Source organism: Callithrix jacchus, chromosome 11 (genome assembly GCF_049354715.1).
Source record: "Callithrix jacchus isolate 240 chromosome 11, calJac240_pri, whole genome shotgun sequence".
Lineage (NCBI taxonomy): Eukaryota > Metazoa > Chordata > Mammalia > Primates > Cebidae > Callithrix > Callithrix jacchus.
The window spans coordinates 91,028,695-91,047,566 of record NC_133512.1 but is presented as its reverse complement, the minus strand read 5'-3'; the positions used below and the strand labels follow the sequence as shown (position 1 = coordinate 91,047,566).

At 40.7% G+C, this 18,872-nt stretch overlaps 1 protein-coding gene across 5 annotated transcripts in view; it reads left to right on the top strand.

Moving 5' to 3' along the window:
* UBE3C (ubiquitin protein ligase E3C) overlaps nt 1–18,872 on the top strand; it is a 202,097-nt gene that overhangs the window by 138,178 nt on the left and 45,047 nt on the right. For all 5 annotated transcript variants that reach the window (XM_035254262.3, XM_078343339.1, XM_078343340.1 and 2 more), the window contains 3 exons: nt 2,570–2,727; nt 2,875–3,107; nt 15,516–15,620. In XM_035254262.3, the coding sequence (XP_035110153.1) occupies nt 2,570–2,727; nt 2,875–3,107; nt 15,516–15,620 (496 nt within the window). The remainder of the gene's footprint in view (nt 1–2,569; nt 2,728–2,874; nt 3,108–15,515; nt 15,621–18,872) is intronic.

Genomic DNA, 18,872 nt, shown 5'->3' with positions numbered 1-18,872 from the left:
TTAGGCATCCCTTGACCAAGACATAGCGTAAGGATGCTTTGCCCACAACAGTCTATAGTAGTACCTTGAAACCCTAACAAGAATTCGTTCTTAACAGAAGACTAATGGTTCTTTGCGAAGGTGGAGGACTTTGGAGGGGGAGGGAGAGTGGTTCCCACAGGCACATGATGTGAAATCCTTTGTTCTCAGAATAGAGACACAGGTTAGGGATTGCCTCAGGTCTCACTGATGGTCAGTAATCCACCTAGCTCCCCTGAGTTAGGTATGAATCAATGTCTTTTCCATTACAGTAAGTTACAGACTATTTACACGTAAGTCTTTGAGATTGACCTGTTTTAGGAGGAATATTTGAGTGAATGTTTATAGCAGCAAGAGTGGTCGGCAGAGAACTAAGAGACCTATGTCTCATTCGTGCCCTGGCTGCAGGGCAGCACTGGTACATCGCTAATCTATCTCACCAATCCCAGTTGTCATTGAAGTAAAAATGATACATTCCTTTTGCTTGGTTCACGGGGTTTAAAGAGGACAAAGAAGTTTTTGTTGGTTAATTGCCCTGTCCCCCTTTCTTTGGACCCAGTATAAGAATTTTCTGCATCATGCCGTATGTATGCATAGCTGATGTGGTGGTGGTAATGACTGTAAGTACAAGGATTCTTGACAGGGATAACAGCAGAAAGCAGGCTCAAGACATAGCCGTCTGCTGCAGCTCTCATAGGCAGGGCTATGGAAGGAGCCACCTCTGTGCAGTTAAAGCCACACCGTGCCTTTTTTATCCTCCGTATAAACAACCTGTTTATGTCTTCTTGGCTGTGGCAATGAGGTAGGACAATTATACTTTGTCCCTTTTTGAATGTCCCTACAATGTTTAAATTTTGTATAGATGGCCACATTCATCAATTCATGAGTCCATTCAGCATAGTGCTAAGTGTGGAGTGTCACAACAACAAATATGAATCATGTATGCTCAAGTTGTGTAGCGTGTGCACGTAGTGTATCTTCTCCGTGGGAACAGTTTCAGGTGCGTGTAAGGGTCCCTGTTCTCAAAGCAGTTGATGATGACAGTGCCCTGCCCTGCCCTGACCCATGCACCATGGAGACTCAGAAGCTCCAGGTGGCTCAGCCAAGCTCCTTATGGCCCCACTGATTATAACAAGTGGCCTTACCTTCTGCTTTGCTTTCATACGTAATTTGTAGACCCTGACTCCTGATTATGTCTCATCTAATATGTACCTGTAGTTTTATGGAAATGGATATTTGGGGAGATAAGAGAGTGATCTTGCTCACAATGTCTATTAACCTGTGACTGATTTGACTTGCTAGAGGGGACCAGGGACTTTATAGAAAGAGCATGCAGGTGAGCCTCTGTTGGCTAAATGTTCCATAAGACAAGAAACCAGACTTAAAAATGAGAGAAAAAGAGGACATTCTAGGTGAAAGAAGTGAATATATCATAGCTTTTTTCTTTTTTAACATTTTAAACTTTTTTGAAACAGAGTCTGGCTGTGTTGCCCTGGTTGGAGTGCAGTGGCGCAGTCTCAGCTCACTGCAATCTCTACCTCCTGGGCTCAAGCCATTTTCCCACCTCAGCCTCCTAAGTACCTGGGACTACAGGCACTTATCACCACACCTGGCTAATTAATTAATTTAATATATCATGGCTCATGATGGGTGAAAGAGGCTGCTGAGTGAAGCCCCCCTCACTGTAGAGCTACTCAGGTCGCTGTGAAGCAGGAGCAGGATGGGAGCTGGTGAAGAAACTGGACAGTGGGAGCAAGGCCACTGGAGAGAACGGGAAACTGTTTCTTAAGGTTCCAGTTTGGCTTCAATATTGAATAGCTTTCGGTGTTACCAAAAGTAAGTTGCTGGATAAATTTTTCCTGAAACCAGAATGATTTGCTTTTATTTTTTTTTTGAGACGGAGTTTCGCTCTTGTGACCCAGGCTGGGGTGCAATGGCTCAATCTTGGCTCACCGCAACCTCCACCTCCTGGATTCAGGCAATTCTCCTGCCTCAGCCTCCTGAGTAGCTGGGATTACAGGCACACGCCACCATGCCCAGCTAATTTTTTTTTTTGTATTTTTAGTAGAGACGGGGTCTCACCATGTTGACCAAGATGGTCTCGATCTCTTGGCCTCCCAAAGTGCTGGGATTACAGGCTTGAGCCACCGTGCCCGGCCATTTTGCCTTTATTAAATAGATTGAGTAGAAGGAAAAGGGGGTGGCTTCCTCATAAGAGTACAGTATTGTACAGTGTGTGTTTTGAACAGTGGCCTTATTGGAGGCTGGGAACCACTGGCTCACTCTTAGGAACTTCACTGTGCAGTTGCTAGAGGTAGCAGGAACCTTAGTGAAGGTTCATGGGTTGGTGTGCTATTTTTTGTATTAACCTATGCTGTTTATTAACCTGCATTGCCATGGTAACTTTACCTTGCCTTTAAATAGTTCAATTCCTAATGCAAATGTTACTTTCCCTGATTCTGTTTGTTTGATGTTATGTTTTAATTAGTTCCCAAACTAAGACTAATTTTTAAATGACGGTTTTTTTTCTTTTTCTTTCCTTTAATTCAAGGTCTATGGTACCATTGCTTCAGGTGATATCCAGGGGTTCACCTATGTCTTTTGAAGACTCCAGTCGAATCATCCCACTCTTTTACCTTTTTAGCTCCTTGTTTAGTCACTCACTAATTTCCATACATGATAACGAATTCTTCGGTGATCCCATAGAAGGTAAGGATTTTGAGAAACCAGTTTGCTGCTGGCCACATGGCCCATCAGTTTTCATAGACAGTAGAAAAGTTTTAAGCATTTAAAGTCTTTCGGTGTGTGTGTTAAAAGACGAAAAAACATGATAGAAAACTGGATTATGTTTTTTAGTTGTAGGTCAAAGACAATCATCAATGATGCCTTTCACTTTGGAAGAGCTGATAATGTTGTCTCGATGTCTTCGAGATGCATGCCTGGGGATCATCAAGTTGGCTTATCCAGAAACCAAGCCAGAAGTTCGAGAAGAATATATTACAGCATTTCAAAGTATTGGAGTTACTACAAGTTCTGAAATGCAACAATGCATACAGATGGAACAGAAACGATGGATTCAGTTATTTAAGGTATAGAGTATCTGTATTGTTTTGTTTATTGATGTGGAATAATATACAAATTTTTATCTTGACTCATTGCAGAGGAATAGAAATGTAGGTTTGTTTCAGACATGCCTTAATTTGCAAAACTTTTTTTTTTTTTTTTTTTTTTTTTTTTTTGCGCTGAGAGACATTGCACTCCTGTCTCTCAGGCTGGAGTGCAATGGCACTATCGTAGCTCATGCAGCCTTGAACTCCTGGGATCAAGCAGTCTTCCCACCTCAGCCTCCTGAGTAGCTGGGACTACAGGCACATGCTGCCAGGCCCAGCTAATTGATTAGTTATTTGTAGAGCCAGGGTCTCACTGTGTTACCCATGTTGGTCTCAAAACTCCTGGCCTCATGGGTTCCTCCTGCTTCTGCCTCCCAAAGTGCTGGGATTATAGGCCTGAGCCACTGCAGCTGGCCTACACAACTTTTTAATTAAGAAAAGTCATTTTAGTAGTTACTTTTGATTAATTAAGGTAATTCAATTAACTAAATGACTTTCATTTTAGTTTACATTCGCCTCGTTTCAGACCTTGTTTTTAAACCTTGTTACATGCATCTTTTCTGTGGCCCTACGTGCTTAACTGTGACATGATTAAACATAAATAGTTTTTTAAATGTTTTTATTTTCTGCTAATTATTTCTTAGATTTTATTTTTTCAGACCTTTCAAAAATTGATTAACAAGGTAAAATAGGTCAGCAATTTTTTTTTCTTTTTTCCTTTTTAGTTTATATTTTCTTCTTAGGTCATTAATTTTTAATGCTAGTTTTATATAAATTATTTTACCACATCTTCATTTTTAACCAGAAAGTGAAGTTTTGAGTTACTGTGGCAGGAATGTTGGCAGGAAACCACCACCAGCAAGAATATAACTGTTGGGATGGAAAAAAAGAAAAGTAAAGGGTGCTTGACTTCCCGTGAAATCTCTACTGCAAACACATCTCGTCAGCTAAAACTGCTCGTTAAAGGAGTGAGAGCAGAAGAAATGCATTTTCCAAATTGAATGCTAGATTTACAGTCCCTTTAATACCAGCGACCTCTCGCACGCTAATGTTCACTTCGAGTCATCAGCTGTCCCTTTGGGTCTTTTATCACTGCTTTTGTCAAGCTATCTATTTAATTGAAAGAAGTTAATTGAATGAAAATGATCAACTAAGCTTGTATTAATATTGCTAATGGAACTTTCTTCTTGGCCATGTTTGGAGAAAGATGTCAAGCTAGACTTTAGGAAGGGCCCATTAATGCTTGCACTTAACCTGATGGGCTAATTAAGGAATGCTTATTCATCCTCCAAGTCCACGAGAGTCTCTTTCCAGCCCGTTCTTCCTGGTTTTACAACACATTTCTCTTAGGAGCATGAGCATTAGCAGCAGCGGCAGTAACTGATAATGTTTTGATTGCACTCAATACAGTACTAATGCATCATTGAATTTATAATTTGGGCAGATTGATATAATATATGTTTGCACAATTTATTTTAATTACCTATCTCTGTATTTGTAAGTAAACTTTAAAGTCGCATGTTAAGCCTTTACTATATCCTTTCTTAAAAATGGACAAGTTTGCAACTTTGGTAAGTTAAAGAATAAGCAATCTCACCTATTTAAAACTTATAATTCTTATGCAAGCTTTTCCTGGATGTGGGTGTTATGGTAGCATATTTGTTTTCCTTTCAGTATTTGATTAAACCCTGGGGTCTTTGTTAATAAAGCTTTCCATGATGTGAAATATCAGGTGTTGTGTACGTTATCAGATAATGTCACTGTTTTATAGTACCTGTTGAGAGTTTCATAATTTCTATATGGCAGGCTTATCTTTAGTATGTAGAAACCTCTGAACTTAATAATGCTATGTAAGATATTTTCCACTCTGGTCTTATTTTGTTTTGGTTAGTGTTAAATGAAAAGTTTATACAGAATTTTTTTATGCCTCAAAATAACTCCCTGCCACTTTATTAATCATTGAAGATTTTAAGAATTAGTGTGAAAGTTCACCTTGTTTTTCTTGTTGGTGGTGATTGCTTTAGATTTGAAATTAAATTGTTACAAAGACCTTTCGAGTTCAGAATTGTTTAATTAAAGACTTTTTTTTTTAAAGCATTTGTTATTTGGCCACCTGTCCACCAAATCGTTTTATGCTACCTGCTTTTGAGCTGAGCCCCCCAAAATAAAAAGGCGTAGTTTTCGAGTAATCAGCTGCTGTTAGCTTTTCTATTAAGAAAATACTATCTTTATTATGAAATTATATGAACTTACATCTGTGTAGTTAACTGTTTTGGGCAGTATTCTTAGAGCTCTGCATATATTCATTTAATACAGTAGTCCTGTGAGAAAGATACTGTAATTGTTTTACATGAGATCATGTATATGATGGTAGAACCAGCTGCTATTCTACATTCCCCTTCTGAAAAGAATAAAAATCTTAGCGTTTTTCATATTATTGTAGTGCCAGATTTGAGTTGAAGAATTTGAGGTAGAATCATCCAGAGAAGGCAAAAGCATTTTGCCCAGGATCTCCTGCCTTCCACTGAATTTGACAGAATTGCAAATGATGAGACCTGACTGCTTCAGCAGCGACCATTTTCATTTCTCAGTCTTATCATGGTCCTCCCAAAGTCACTTGTGTGAGAGGCTGTGTTGGCTGGTCACAGAACATAGAATTTTAAGTGGATAGAGTCATCTTTCTTTGTCATTATAAGAATTGAGGTTACTTTCTAAGCCCTGCACTGACACTGCTAAAACAGTTTATGCATTTATCAAATTTATAAACTCCTCTTGCAGAGTAATTTATAGCTATAATTACCTTAGCTTGATGAGATAGGAAATCCTGTTTTGACATGTCTGTTTGCATCTACCAGACTTAACAGGAATTACCTCCAGTGATAGGGAAACAGGAGGAGGGTTCTCATGCCTTCCTTTTCCATATATCTGTACAGAGAAAGAAAAGATCCGTGCTGTGAGTGATTTTCACTTCCTTAGTAGTTAATTTGTATTTTTTCAGTTCCAAAAAGCTATTTCTAAAAAGTGATAAAGCAACAGCAGTGCCCTGTTAATATAATTCTGACATGCAGCCATTTAAGTGCCCATGTTATAACCGAAAGACCCAAAGCAATATATACCCAAATCTTGTAGCACTGTGCCATATTCTTTTCTGTTATTGATTTGATTGGTTTTGGTTTTTATTTATTTACATGTGTATTTTATTGCACTTTAGGTTCTGGGGTACATGTGCAGAACATGCAGGATTGTTGCATAGGTACCTACATGGCAATGTGGTTTGCTGCCTCCATCCCCCGGTCACCTATATATGGCATTTCTCCCCATGTTATCCCTCCCCAACCTCCCTAGCCCCCACTGTCCCTCCCCTGTTTCCCCCGAACAGACCCCAGTGTGTGATGCTCCTCTCCCTGTGTCCATGTGTTCCCATTGTTCAACGCCTACCTATGAGTGAGAACATGCGGTGTTGGATTTTCTGTTCTTGTGTCAGTTTGCTGAGAATGCTGGTTTCCAGATTCATCCATGTCCCTACAAAGGATATGAACTCACCATTTTTATTTTATTTTTATTTTATCTTATTTTGAGTTGGAGTTTCACTCTTGTTACCCAGGCTGGAGTGCAATGGTGCAATCTCGGCTCACCGCAACCTCCGCCTCCTGGGTTCAGGCAATTCTCCTGCCTCAGCCTCCTGAGTAGCTGGGATTACAGGCACGCGCCACCATGCCCAGCTAATTTTTTGTATTTTTAGTAGAGACGCGGTTTCACCATGTTGACCAGGGTGGTCTCGATCTCTTGACCTTGTGAGCCACCTGCCTTGGCCTCCCAAAGTGCTGGGATTACAGGCTTGAGCCACCGCGTCCGGCTGAACTCATCATTTTTTATGGCTGCATAGTATTCCATGGTGTATATGTGCCACATTTTCCTAGTCTAGTATATCATCGATGGGTGTTTGGGTTGGTTCCAGGTCTTTGCTATTGTAAATGGCGCCACAGTGAACATACATGTGCATGTATCTTTATAATGGAACTATTTATAATCCTTTGGATATATACCCAGTAATGGGATTGCTGGATCAAATGGAATTTCTATTTCTAGGTCCTTGAGAAATCACCACACTGTCTTACACAATGGTTGAACTAATTTACACTCCCACCAACAGTGTAAAAGTGTTCCTATTTCTCCACATCGTCTCCAGCATCTCTCCAGATTTTTTAATGATCCCCATTCTAACTGGTGTGAGATGGTATCTCAGTTTGGTTTTGATTTGCATTTCTCTAATGACCAATAATGATGAGCATTTTTTCATATGTTTGTTGGCCTCATATATGTCTTCTTTTGAAAAGTATCTGTTCATATTCGTCGCCACTTTTGAATGGGTTTGTTTTTTTCTTGTAAATCTGTTTTAGTTCTTTGTAGATTCCGGATACTAGCCCTTTGTCAGATGGGTAGATTGCAAAAAATTTTTCTCATTCCATTTGTTGCTGGTTCACTCTAATGACTGTTTCTTTTGCTGTACAGAAGCTCTGGGGTTTGATTAGATTCCATTTGTCTATTTTGACTTTTGTTGCCAATGCTTTTGGTGTTTTAATCACTAAGTCCTTGCCTATGTCCTGAATGGTTTTGTGTTGGTTTTCTTCTAGGGTTTTTATGGTGTTAGATCTTATGTTTAAGTCTTTAATCCATCCGGAGTTAATTTTAGTGTAAAGTGTGAGGAAGGGGTTCATTTTCTGCTTTCTGCACATGGCTAGCCAGTTTTCCCAATGCCATTTATTAAACAGGGACTCCTTTCCCCATTGCTTGTTTTTGTGAGGTTTGTCAAAGATCAGATGGTTGTAGATTTGTGGCGTTGCCTCCGATGCCTCTGTTCTGTTCCATTGATCTATATCCCTGTTTTGGTACCAACACCATGCTGTTTTGAATACTGTATCCTTGTAGTATAGTTTGAAGTCAGGTAGTATGATGCCTCCAGCTTTGATCTTTTTGCTTAGAATTGGCTTGGCTGTGCAGGCTCTCTTCTGGTTCCATATGAAGTTTAAGGTGGTTTTTTTCCAGTTCTGTGAAGAGGGTCATTGGTGGCTTGGTGGGGATAGCATTGAAACTATAAATTACTTTGGGCAGTATGGCCATTTTTACAGTATTGATTCTTTCTAACCATGAGCGTGGAATGTTTCTCCATCTATTTGTGTCCTCTCATTTCCTTGAGCAGTGGTTTGTAGTTCTCCTTGAGGTCCTTTACATTTTTTGTCAGTTGTATTCCTAGGTATTCTCTTTGTAGTGATTGTGAATGGAAGTTCATTGATTTGGGTCTCTTTGAGTCTTTTATTGGTGTATAGGAATGCTTGTGATTTCTGCACGTTGATTTTGTATCCTGAGACTTTGCTGAAGTTGCTTATCAGTTTCAGGAGTTTTGGGGCTGAGATGATGGAGTCTTGTAAATATACAATCATGTTGTCTGCAAATACAGACAATTTGGCTTCCTCCTTTCCTATTTAAATACCCTTTATTTCTTTTTCTTGCCCAATTGCTCTGGCTAGAACTTCCAGTACTATATTGAATAGGAGTGGTGAGAGAGGGCATCCTTGTTTAGTGCCAGATTTCAAAGGGAATGCTTCCAGGTTTTGCCCATTCAGTATGATATTGGCTGTTCGTTTGTCATAAATAGCTTTTTTTATTTTGAGATACGTTCCATTGATTCCTAGTTTATTGAGAGCTTTTAGCATAAAGGGCTGTTGAATTTTGTCAAAGGCCTTCTCTGTATCCCCGAGATAATCACGTGGTTTTTGTCTTTGGTTTCTGTTTATGTGGTGAATTATGTTTATAGACTTGTGTATGTTGAACCAGCCTTGCATCCCCGGGATGAAGCCTACTTCATCGTGACGGATAAGCTTTTTGATGTGCTATTGCAATCGGTTTGCCGGTATTTTATTGAAGATTTTTGCATCTATGTTGTCTACAGTTTTTTTGTTATTGTTGAGTCTGCCAGGTTTTGGTATCAGGATGATGTTGGTCTCATAAAATGATTTGGGAAGGATTCCCTCTTTTTGGATTATTTGGAATAGTTTCGGAAGGCGTGGTACTAGCTCCTCTTTGTATGTCTGGTAGAATTCGGCTGTGAACCCATCTGGACCTGGGCTTTTTGTGTGTGGTAGGCTCTTAATTGCTGCCTCAACTTCAGACCTTGTTATTGGTCTGTTCAGGGTTTCGACTTCTTCCTGGTTTAGGCTTGGGAGGAGGCAAGTGTCCAGGAATATATCCATTTCTTCCAGGTTTACTGGTTTATGTGCATAGAGTTGTTTGTAGTAATCTCTGATGGTAGTTTGTATTTCTGTGGAGTTGGTGGTGATATCCCCTTTATCATTTTTTATTGCATCTATTTGATTCTTCTGTCTTTTTTATTAACCTGGCTAGTGGTCTGTTTTGTTGGTCTTTTCAAAAAATTAGCTCCTGGATATATTGATTTCTTCGAAGGGTTTTCTGTGTCTCTTGATTTTTTTTTTTTTGACTACTAAAGTGTACTACAATGGATACTGTATAAAGTAATTTTATATTGCTTTAATTATGTCCTGAAGAATACTGTTTTTCAAAATATACCAGTTTTTAAACCATTTATGCTGGAAGTAGCAAAAATTTTTTGTGAAAAATCAGGCCTTGGCAGTGAACTTGCGCAATAGAATATAAATAACTTTGATAAGCCTAGCTTTCCAGTAATGGAACACCAAGCATAAATGGGTTAACAGGTGATAACTGGGGGCAATAGAAAACTTGCTTTTGACAGCAGCAGCCCATACCGGATATTTTATGGTGAGGATATTTTTCTCAGTTATTTCAACACTCACAATATTCATCGCACCCATAGTGCCACGGCTCTATGCCAGGGGATCCTGAATGAATTCACACTGTGTGCCTGTTCCTGCAGTATCACCGTGTAGTGAAGGAGACATGCATTCAGCTAGGTACAGGGAGAAATCGCAAGCCCGAGAGGGCAGCCTCTGGACGCACCAGCTGCTGCATCATCTTACGCTTAACTCATTTGAGGAAAATGGTCGTTTTCCAGCAAGGTCATATTCTTAGAGCTTTTTCTGATATGTTACTTTTGTATATTCTTCCTTATTAAGTCAAATTGTAGAAATACATTCTGACTTGATGTGTTTCCCACATTACACGTTTACTGCACTTCAGAACCTGCAATTGTGTGCTGAAGTATCCTTTGTATTTTTCCTTTATTTTTCCCTTGAGACGGAGTCTTGCTCTTGTCCAAGCTGGAGTGCAGTGGTACAGTGGGCTCACTGCAACCTCCGCCTCGTAGGTTCAAGCAGTTCTCCTGCCTCAGCCTCCCGAGTAGCTGAGGGCGTGTCACCATGCCCAGCTAATTTTTTTGGTATTTTTAGTAGAGATGGGGTTTCACCATGTTGGCCAGGCTGGTCTCGAATTCCTGACCTCATGATCTGCCAGCCTTGGTCTCCCAAAGTGCTGGGATTACAGGTGTGAGCCAGTGCACCAGGCTGTTTGTTGCTTTTTAAAGAATTAACTCATCTGGATTCAGGACTAGATCTACTCTAGAAAGAAAAAAAAGAAATGAAAAAGAATTAACTCAGCTGTTTGGTTTTCGTTACCAGAATTTACAGATCAGATTTAAGATAAAAGTGTGTTTTTATTTTATATTATGATGCAGTTTAGGCTTTTCAGTTATCCTTCAAAACTTGAACTGTATGTACTTCACTTTTTTTTGGTTGCAAAAGTCATCTCCATACAGAAATGTCACAATTTAGTATTAATAGCCTTCTCACCTAATTTATAAATACATCTGTGATAATATAGCTAGTGCTTAAGACTATTTCCCCACAGCCAAGTAAGCAAGAGTTTCTTATGATCATCATTGTCATGAACTCTCAAACATCGTGATCGTGTAAAAACAGTGCCTGGTAATTTATAGTGTTTAACCTGGACGGTTGTCAAGTATGATTTTTATAAGAAGTTAATATGTTTCTAAGCCGTTATCTACTTGATCTTTTTCATATTGGGGTTAAGCGAAATCTGCTTATAGCATCACCTGTTCTTCATTCAAGTAGCACGTAATGGAGCGTGTGTAACACTTGTGCGTCTTTGTCTTTTGTCCTTTTTTTGGGAGACGGGGTCTCGGACCTCGTTCTGTTGCCCAGGCTGGAGTGCAGGGGCTTGATCTCACTGTGATCCCCATCCCCCACACTCAAGCAATTCTCCCACCTTGGCCTCCTGAGTAGCTGGGATTACAGGCATGTGCCACCACACCTGGCTAATTTTTGTATTTTTTGTAAGATTGGGATTTCACCATGTTGCCCAGGCTGGTCTTGAACTCCTAGGCTCAAGTAGTCTGCCTACCTCGGCCTCCTGAAGTGCTAGGATTACAGGTGTGAGCCACCATGCCTGACAGTTGTGTACATTTCTGAATAAACTTACTAGTACTCGAATATTAGTTTCTGCATTTATTTAATGTAACATTTTGATCTAGGAGGGAAGAACATGAGGGGGGGACAAGAGTTACATCAAATATATGTAACGCTATTGTATTTCACAGCTTAAAATCCACTAAAACTGTGTGTATTCAGCTAGATACAGCTAGTTGTTGCAGTGTTTGCGGTCTTATTTCATATAACTTAGCACACTCGTTCTCAAGTTGTAACTACTTATCCGAGTCACCTGGGGGAGCCCTTGAACACCCGACTGGCTCCACCTCAGCCTAATTGAATTCGAGTCACTGATGGCGGCAAGCCCGTGGTGCACTTTCTCCATACTCCAGGTGACTCCATTTCACAGCAAAGGTTCGGAGCCACAGGCCTAACTGCAGATAACTCACCTGGACAGATTTAGTCCTTTAAGTGATGTTGGCCTGGTTACTTCCACAGGCTTTACCCTTTTGGTACTAGATGCTCATAGAGCAGTTGAGTGAATGTGGAAAAAAGGAATGTGTTACAGGTGTTTTGAGATCATAAAATGGATCCAGTCAAATTTTCATGTTTATATTTTTTGTTAAAACTTAGGAGAAAAATAGTTGTTATGAAGGAGGAAAAATGGTCTTAGTTGAATTTTAAGGTTTGGTATTTGTCATTTCTAAGTAAGTATTTTGGGAATTGGTCCAGGACTAGTCATGCCATATTTAGCAAATAAAAAGACAGATCACCTAGTTAAATTTGAATTATGAATAAATCACAATTGCTTTAAAAAATATAATTATGTCCCATGCAATATTTTGTACACACTTATACTAAAAATACATTATTTGATGTTTATTGAACCATGCATTACCACACGGTGCCTTCTATCTTGATATCCCATCCTTAACATAGCTCCCTTGGCTGGGCTCACTTTTTTGCCTTCTCCTTTCTTCCTCCTTTCTCCCCATCTCCCGCCACCTCCTTTTCCCCTTCCCCTTCCCCTTCCCCTTCCCCTTCCCCTTCCCCTTCCCCTTCCCCTTCTTCTTTTTTGATTCACCAAGAATCAGTGGTACTGGCACGTTATGTTGGTAACGTGATTACTTCTTTTTTCATATTTAGGATAGGAAATACGAAAGAAGATAACCTACAGTGAAATTTTTTAACATTTAATTTTATAATTTAGTAGAAGAATGTACATAAGAACATTAGTTGCCTCATATAATTTGATAATGTTTGTAATCTATAGAAGATATATGTTCTTATGAACAGAGATTGAATCGAGATAGATAATAGATATTAGAATTAGGCAGACCTCATCTTCCCCTTGCCTGACCTGGAGCAAGTTACTCCCTCAGTAAAGCTAAGTTTACTTGGGGATGATAAATTCATGGGGACCCCGGGATTCTGTGGGATGATGCAGTTAAATTTGTAAATATGTCTGAAAGCAGGACTTTTGCTAACAGTTGGGGTGTCTGTGAAAGGGCCAGTTTCAGCATGGTAACTGTTAAATCTGGATTTAAAGGATCAACTGGGCATAAAAATGGAAAGAACAGACGTGATTGTCTTCATACGAAAAGACTGTACTTCTTTCCGTCACTGTTGGAAGAGTGTGTGATCTGTAGGAACTAACTGAATTCATCCCATACAAGTAATTAGCACAGCTCATTGAAATTTCATCTTTTACTTTTCAAGAGTGAAATGAATGACTTTCAAGAATTAGTGTATTAGGTCAATGACAGTACTTTGTTTCAGCCGCACAGTTAACCAGATAGAAGCAGTAATAAGGCTGTTCCCGGCCTGCCTGGGCTGCACAGGAAATCACTCATTGTAAGATGTTGTGTGTGCAGCTGACCGTCTCAGCAGCACCAGGGGAGTCGGGTCAAGGAATAACAGACTCCAGTTTAGCCTGATTACCTAACTAAACATTTCCACTCATTTCAGAAGGGTGATATTTCCATAGCATGTGATGGGTTTTTAAATGCCACAAGATGAATGCTGATTCTAAATTGGTAAGAAATAGCTATCACTTTTAAAGGTTCATCCTTGATCTTGAGTGAAAACTATGCGGTTTCTCTGTTCGTGGGTAGGTCATTCAAGGGGTGTTCATATCGTAGTGGCCTGAGATACCAGCCCAGGTACCCTTCCCCTTGTTCCTTCGGCACACAGAATTTCTGGTATTTCTGTATACCTTGGATTTGCATTTCATAAAATAAGCATTTGTATTTCCATCATATGTTAAATCCTAAATTACAGAATTTTAAAGGGAAATCTCAACAACTGATTGTGTGATCTTTATGATATATCGAATAAATCCTGTATGTATTAGATATATAATAAATGTATAATATCCTAGTTGTTAATATATTTATATTACATAAATTAGTATATATAGTGACATAATATTTCTCATCTCTCCAGTGGGTGTATTATAAATCCAGTTGTCCTGATTTTGTTTTTCTGTGATTATTTCCATTGTCCCTCATTAGAGGCAGCATGCATCCAGGCCTGGCCAACCTTCTTAGAAAGCACCATCTTTAGCTTTGTGGTAGTTGTATGATACAGTTGTGGTTGTAAACGTTTAGAATGTTGGATTTACAATGTTGGTTTTTGTTTATTACAAAATGTGTTTCTATTGGGTAGAGAACTTCAGGGTCTCTTTAAAATAGTGCTCTTGGCCGGGTGCGGTGGCTCACGCCTGTAATCCCAGCACTTTGGGAGGCCGAGGTGGGTGGATCACGAGGTCAGGAGATCAAGACCATCCTGGTCAACATGGTGAAACCCCGTCTCTACTAAAAATACAAAAAAAATTAGCTGGGCATGGTGGCACGTGCCTGTAATCCCAGCTACTCAGGAGGCTGAGGCAGGAGAATTGCCTGAACCCAGGAGGCGGAGGTTGCGGTGAGCCGAGATCATGCTGTTGCACTCCAGCCTGGGTAACAAGAGCGAAACTCCGTCTCAAAAAAAAAAAAAATTGCTCTTGAATGATGTATTACAAAATTTACAATAACTGATCCCAAATCAGTTGTTTAGTACCTGCTAGGTTCCGAGGTGGCTCATTGGATTCTGTTTGTGAGGAGCTCACTGCACACCCAGAGAGGAGCTGTTCCGAAAGAATATTGTAATTTTTAAAAACTGTAATAAAAGACTAAGCCATGATGATACAGTGAAGTATGTCCAGGCCAGACTGTTTAGAAACGTTATCAAGGAGATCAAACTTGATTTTTCTGGAGTTATGATCAGAAATAAACCTAACTTCATTTGTTTCCGTGAGGCAAATGTTGGATTGTTTTTCTCTTTTGGGGGATGTGACAGTGATACCTGGGGTGCTGCTGTTTTCCCTAGTGCCCTTAGTAATTATTTCTCAGAAAACTAAGAAATGCTATTTCAGGAAAAGGTTTTACAGAATTGCACCATTCAGAGACATCTTTCATGATAACTTAGGTGAGCCAAGACATTTCCAAATTTGTGGTGGTGTTTGTTTTTCAATTTTTTATTTTAAATTTGGGGGTACATATGAAGGTTTGTGACGGAGATAAACATATGTCACAGGCGTTTTTGTACATATTATTAGATCACCCAGGTGTTGAGCTCAGTCCCCAGTAGTCATCTTTTCTGCTCCTCTGCCTCCTCTCCTCTCCTTTTGAATAGACCCCAGTGTCTGTTCTTTCCTTCCTTGTGTTGATGAGTTCTTATATTTAGCTGCCACCAAATTTGTGTTTCACAGCTTTGTTGCCACCTCCCTTGTAACTTAAAGAATTACCGTCTACATGTATTTGTGTTTGTTGTTCTGCACGTATCTGTTGGCAGATAACTGCTTTGTACACATTTTCGTGATGGCGGAAAGAAGCCCTTTTCTGTGAGCGGATTTCGTGTCCGGCTGGACCTGGGTTCCTGCACCACCGCTGTCTGGGCCTCCTTGAAGTGAATGGATTGCTCACTGCCGAGCGCACATGCGTGACATGGACCTGTTCTTTCTTTCCAGGTTATCACCAATCTAGTGAAAATGTTGAAGTCCAGAGACACAAGGAGAAATTTTTGTCCTCCAAACCACTGGCTGTCAGAACAAGAAGATATTAAAGCAGATAAGGTGTTATTCAAGAATCTTTTTAATATTTATTATTTAAAATACATGTTCAGCTTATGTCTTTCTGGGGAGAAGAATTAAGTTCTGTAAAATTATTTTATGACATACGACTAATACTATGATAAACCTTCTTACTAACTCTTAGGCCAAATACTTAATGGGTCCAGATAGCAATACCATTGACTTAAAATGATATTCTGAGTTTGTTACTGATCCTCAGTTTTCATTGTTAACCTGAGATTATATTAAAGCCTAATGATTCTTTGCTGAGGTTGAAAAATATTTTGCTTTCATTAGTCTTAATAAATCTATGTTCAGTACTTAAAAGACATAGATCTTATACCTAATTTTTCTTTTTTGTTGTTGTTGTTTGGTTTTTTTGTTTTTGTTTAGAGACAGTCTTGCCATGTTGCCCATGGTGGTCTCAAACTCCTGGCCTCAAGTGATCCTCCTCCTACCTTGGCCTCCCAAAGTGCTATGCTTATAGATGTGAGCCACCATGCCAGTCCTTTATTCTTAATTTTCTAAAAGAACAGAGACAAATTTGAAAATTACACCTACATCCAAAGCAAATTCAGTAGTATGACACATTAGTAAAAAATGTAAGTGCCTGGGTGCAGTGGTTCATGCCTGTAACCTTAGCTCTTTGGGAGGCGGAGGTGGGTGGATCACCTGAGGTCAGGAGTTCGAGACCAGCCTGGCAATCATGGAAAAACCCCGTCTCTTGTGAAAATACAAAAATTAGCCGGGTGTGGTAGCAGGCACCTGTAATTTTAGCTACTCGGGATGCTGAAGCAGGAGAATCACTTGAGTCCTAGAGGTGGGGGTTGCAGTAAGCTTGGATTGTGTCTGGGCAACAGAGCAAGACTGTCTCTCCAAAAAGAAAAAAGCAAATACAAAAATTAACCGGGCATGATAAGTGCCCCTCTATCGTCCCAGCTTTTCTGGAGGCTAAATTATCAGAATCCCTTGGGCCCAGGAGGGGGAGGTTGCAATGAGCCAAGATTGCGCCACTGCACTCCAGCCTGGGCAACAGAGCAAGACTCTGTCTCAAGAAAAGAACTAAAAAATTTAAGTGACATGGAGGACACTGCATTAACAGAGGAAAATAGGTATTTTCAGTTTTGTTCTTAAGAAAAAGTCCTAGGGTCGGGCACGGTGGCTCACGCCTATAATCCCAGCATTTTGAGAGGCCAAGGCAGGTGGATCACGAGGTCAAGAGATCGAGACCATCCTGGTCAACATGGTGAAACCCCATCTCTACTAAAAATACAAAAAATTAGCTGGGCACGGTGGCGCGTGCCTGTAATCCCAGCTACTCAGGAGGCTGAGGCAGGAGAATTGCCTGAACCCAGGAGGCGGAGGTTGCGGTGAGCTGAGATCGCGCCATTGCACTCCAGCCTGGGTAACAAGAGCGAAACTCCATCTCAAAAAAGAAAGAAAAAGTCGTAACTGGATTTGTTTCAGAATCTTGAGAGTAGGAGATAGAGTGGTGGAGGGTATAAAAGAAGTCATGTCACAGAAATATTAGAGGACAGAAAACAGGAGTGTTTCAGAACTTCTTAAGCCTGACTGTGTCCTCACGAGATATTTGTAAGTTAAGCCTGTGGCTTCCAACTCTGCCTACTGACAAGGTGTAGCGAGATCCTGCAGCAGTGAGCATCTCCAGGGCCCAGGCTGCAGTCACTACATGTTTCTCAGCAAAAGAAGCAGTCCTGGGCATAGTGCTTGGCTCCAGGTCTGGGGAAGACCCTACAAGATGGGTGTGGAGTGTTCTGTCACGCTGGAGAGCGCAGAAGCCATTGGAGGCTGGCTGGGGTTGTGAGACAGGGTTGGGAGCCTGTCTCCAGCTGGTCACGGGCAGAAACTTGAGGCATTCATAAAAGCAGCTAAGTCTTGAGTTTGTAAGGATGCTAACAAAACCCTTAGTTGTCATGTTTGCAGGATGCAAAGGAACCATCTCATTGTTTTGAATACTATTTTGAAAAAAAAGAAGTACTCAAACATTTACTCTACCTTTTATTTATAAACTATACCTTCGGTAAACCAGATAATTGATGATGTGTGATCTTGTGCATAAAAGTATATAGCCAATACTATGTGAAAAGGGTTTTGCAAACAGAAATCAGCCTGCCCTGCGGGCTCTGGTGAAGGAGATGAGCAGGGCAGTGCAACTCCAGGTGTAGCGCGTGCCCAGGGCCTGCTGGTCTGACGGTGTGTTAGCCTCCCGGGAGAGGAGGGTATGCTGCCAGAATGTAAATGACTGCACCTCTTCCTTACTCCAGAAAGTTGTGCTGTGGGAGTATGTCAGCTGAACCCAGCAGTATGTTTAGTGATCTAATCGATTTATATTTTGGCACAAGTCCCTTCTCATCACCAACTGGTAGTACAGTGCACACACCCACACTTGAAGTAGCTTTCACCTCTGCAGTGATAAACAGACATGGCCTCTCGATAAACGAGCATCCCACCACTTAGGAAACATTCTCACCAGAACGTTAAATGTAAATGTGGTGGCACCTCTACATCTAACTACAGAATTACGGGAAACGGGTTAGAAGTGCGTGTTTAACAACACTATGAGGATGCAACTAGCGGAGTCCAGATGATAGGAGATGCCACAGGGTAAAAGTTTTTTCATTAAAATTGGCAAGGGTGGGCCGGGTGTGATGGCTTACGCCTGTAATCCCAGCACTTTGAGAGGCCAAGGTGGGCAGATCACCTGAGGTCAGGAGTTTGAGACCAGCCTGACAAACTTGGAGAAACGCCGTCTGTACCAAAAATACAAAATTAGCCAGACGTGGTGACGCGTGCCTGTACTCCCAGCTACTTGGGAGGCTGAGGCAGGAGAATTGCTTGAACCTGGGAGGCGGAGGTTGCAGTGAGCTGAGATCATGCCATTGCACTCCAGCCTGGGCAACAAGAGCGAAACTGCATCTCAAAAAAAATAATAATAATAATAATTTGCAAGGGTGGACGGTGTGGTGGCTCACAGCTGTAATCCCAGCACTTTGGGAGGCCAAGGTGAGTGAATCACCTGAGGTTAGGAGTTCAAGACAAGCCTGGCCAACATGGTGAAATGCCATCTCTACTAAAAAATACGAAAGTTAGATGAGCATGGTGGCATGCACTTGTAATCCCAGCTACTTGGGAGGCTGAGGCAGAGGTTGCAGTGAGCCACGATCAGGCCAGTACACTCCATCCTGGGTCACAGAGTAAATGAGACTCCATCTAAAAAAAGAAAAAATTGCAAGG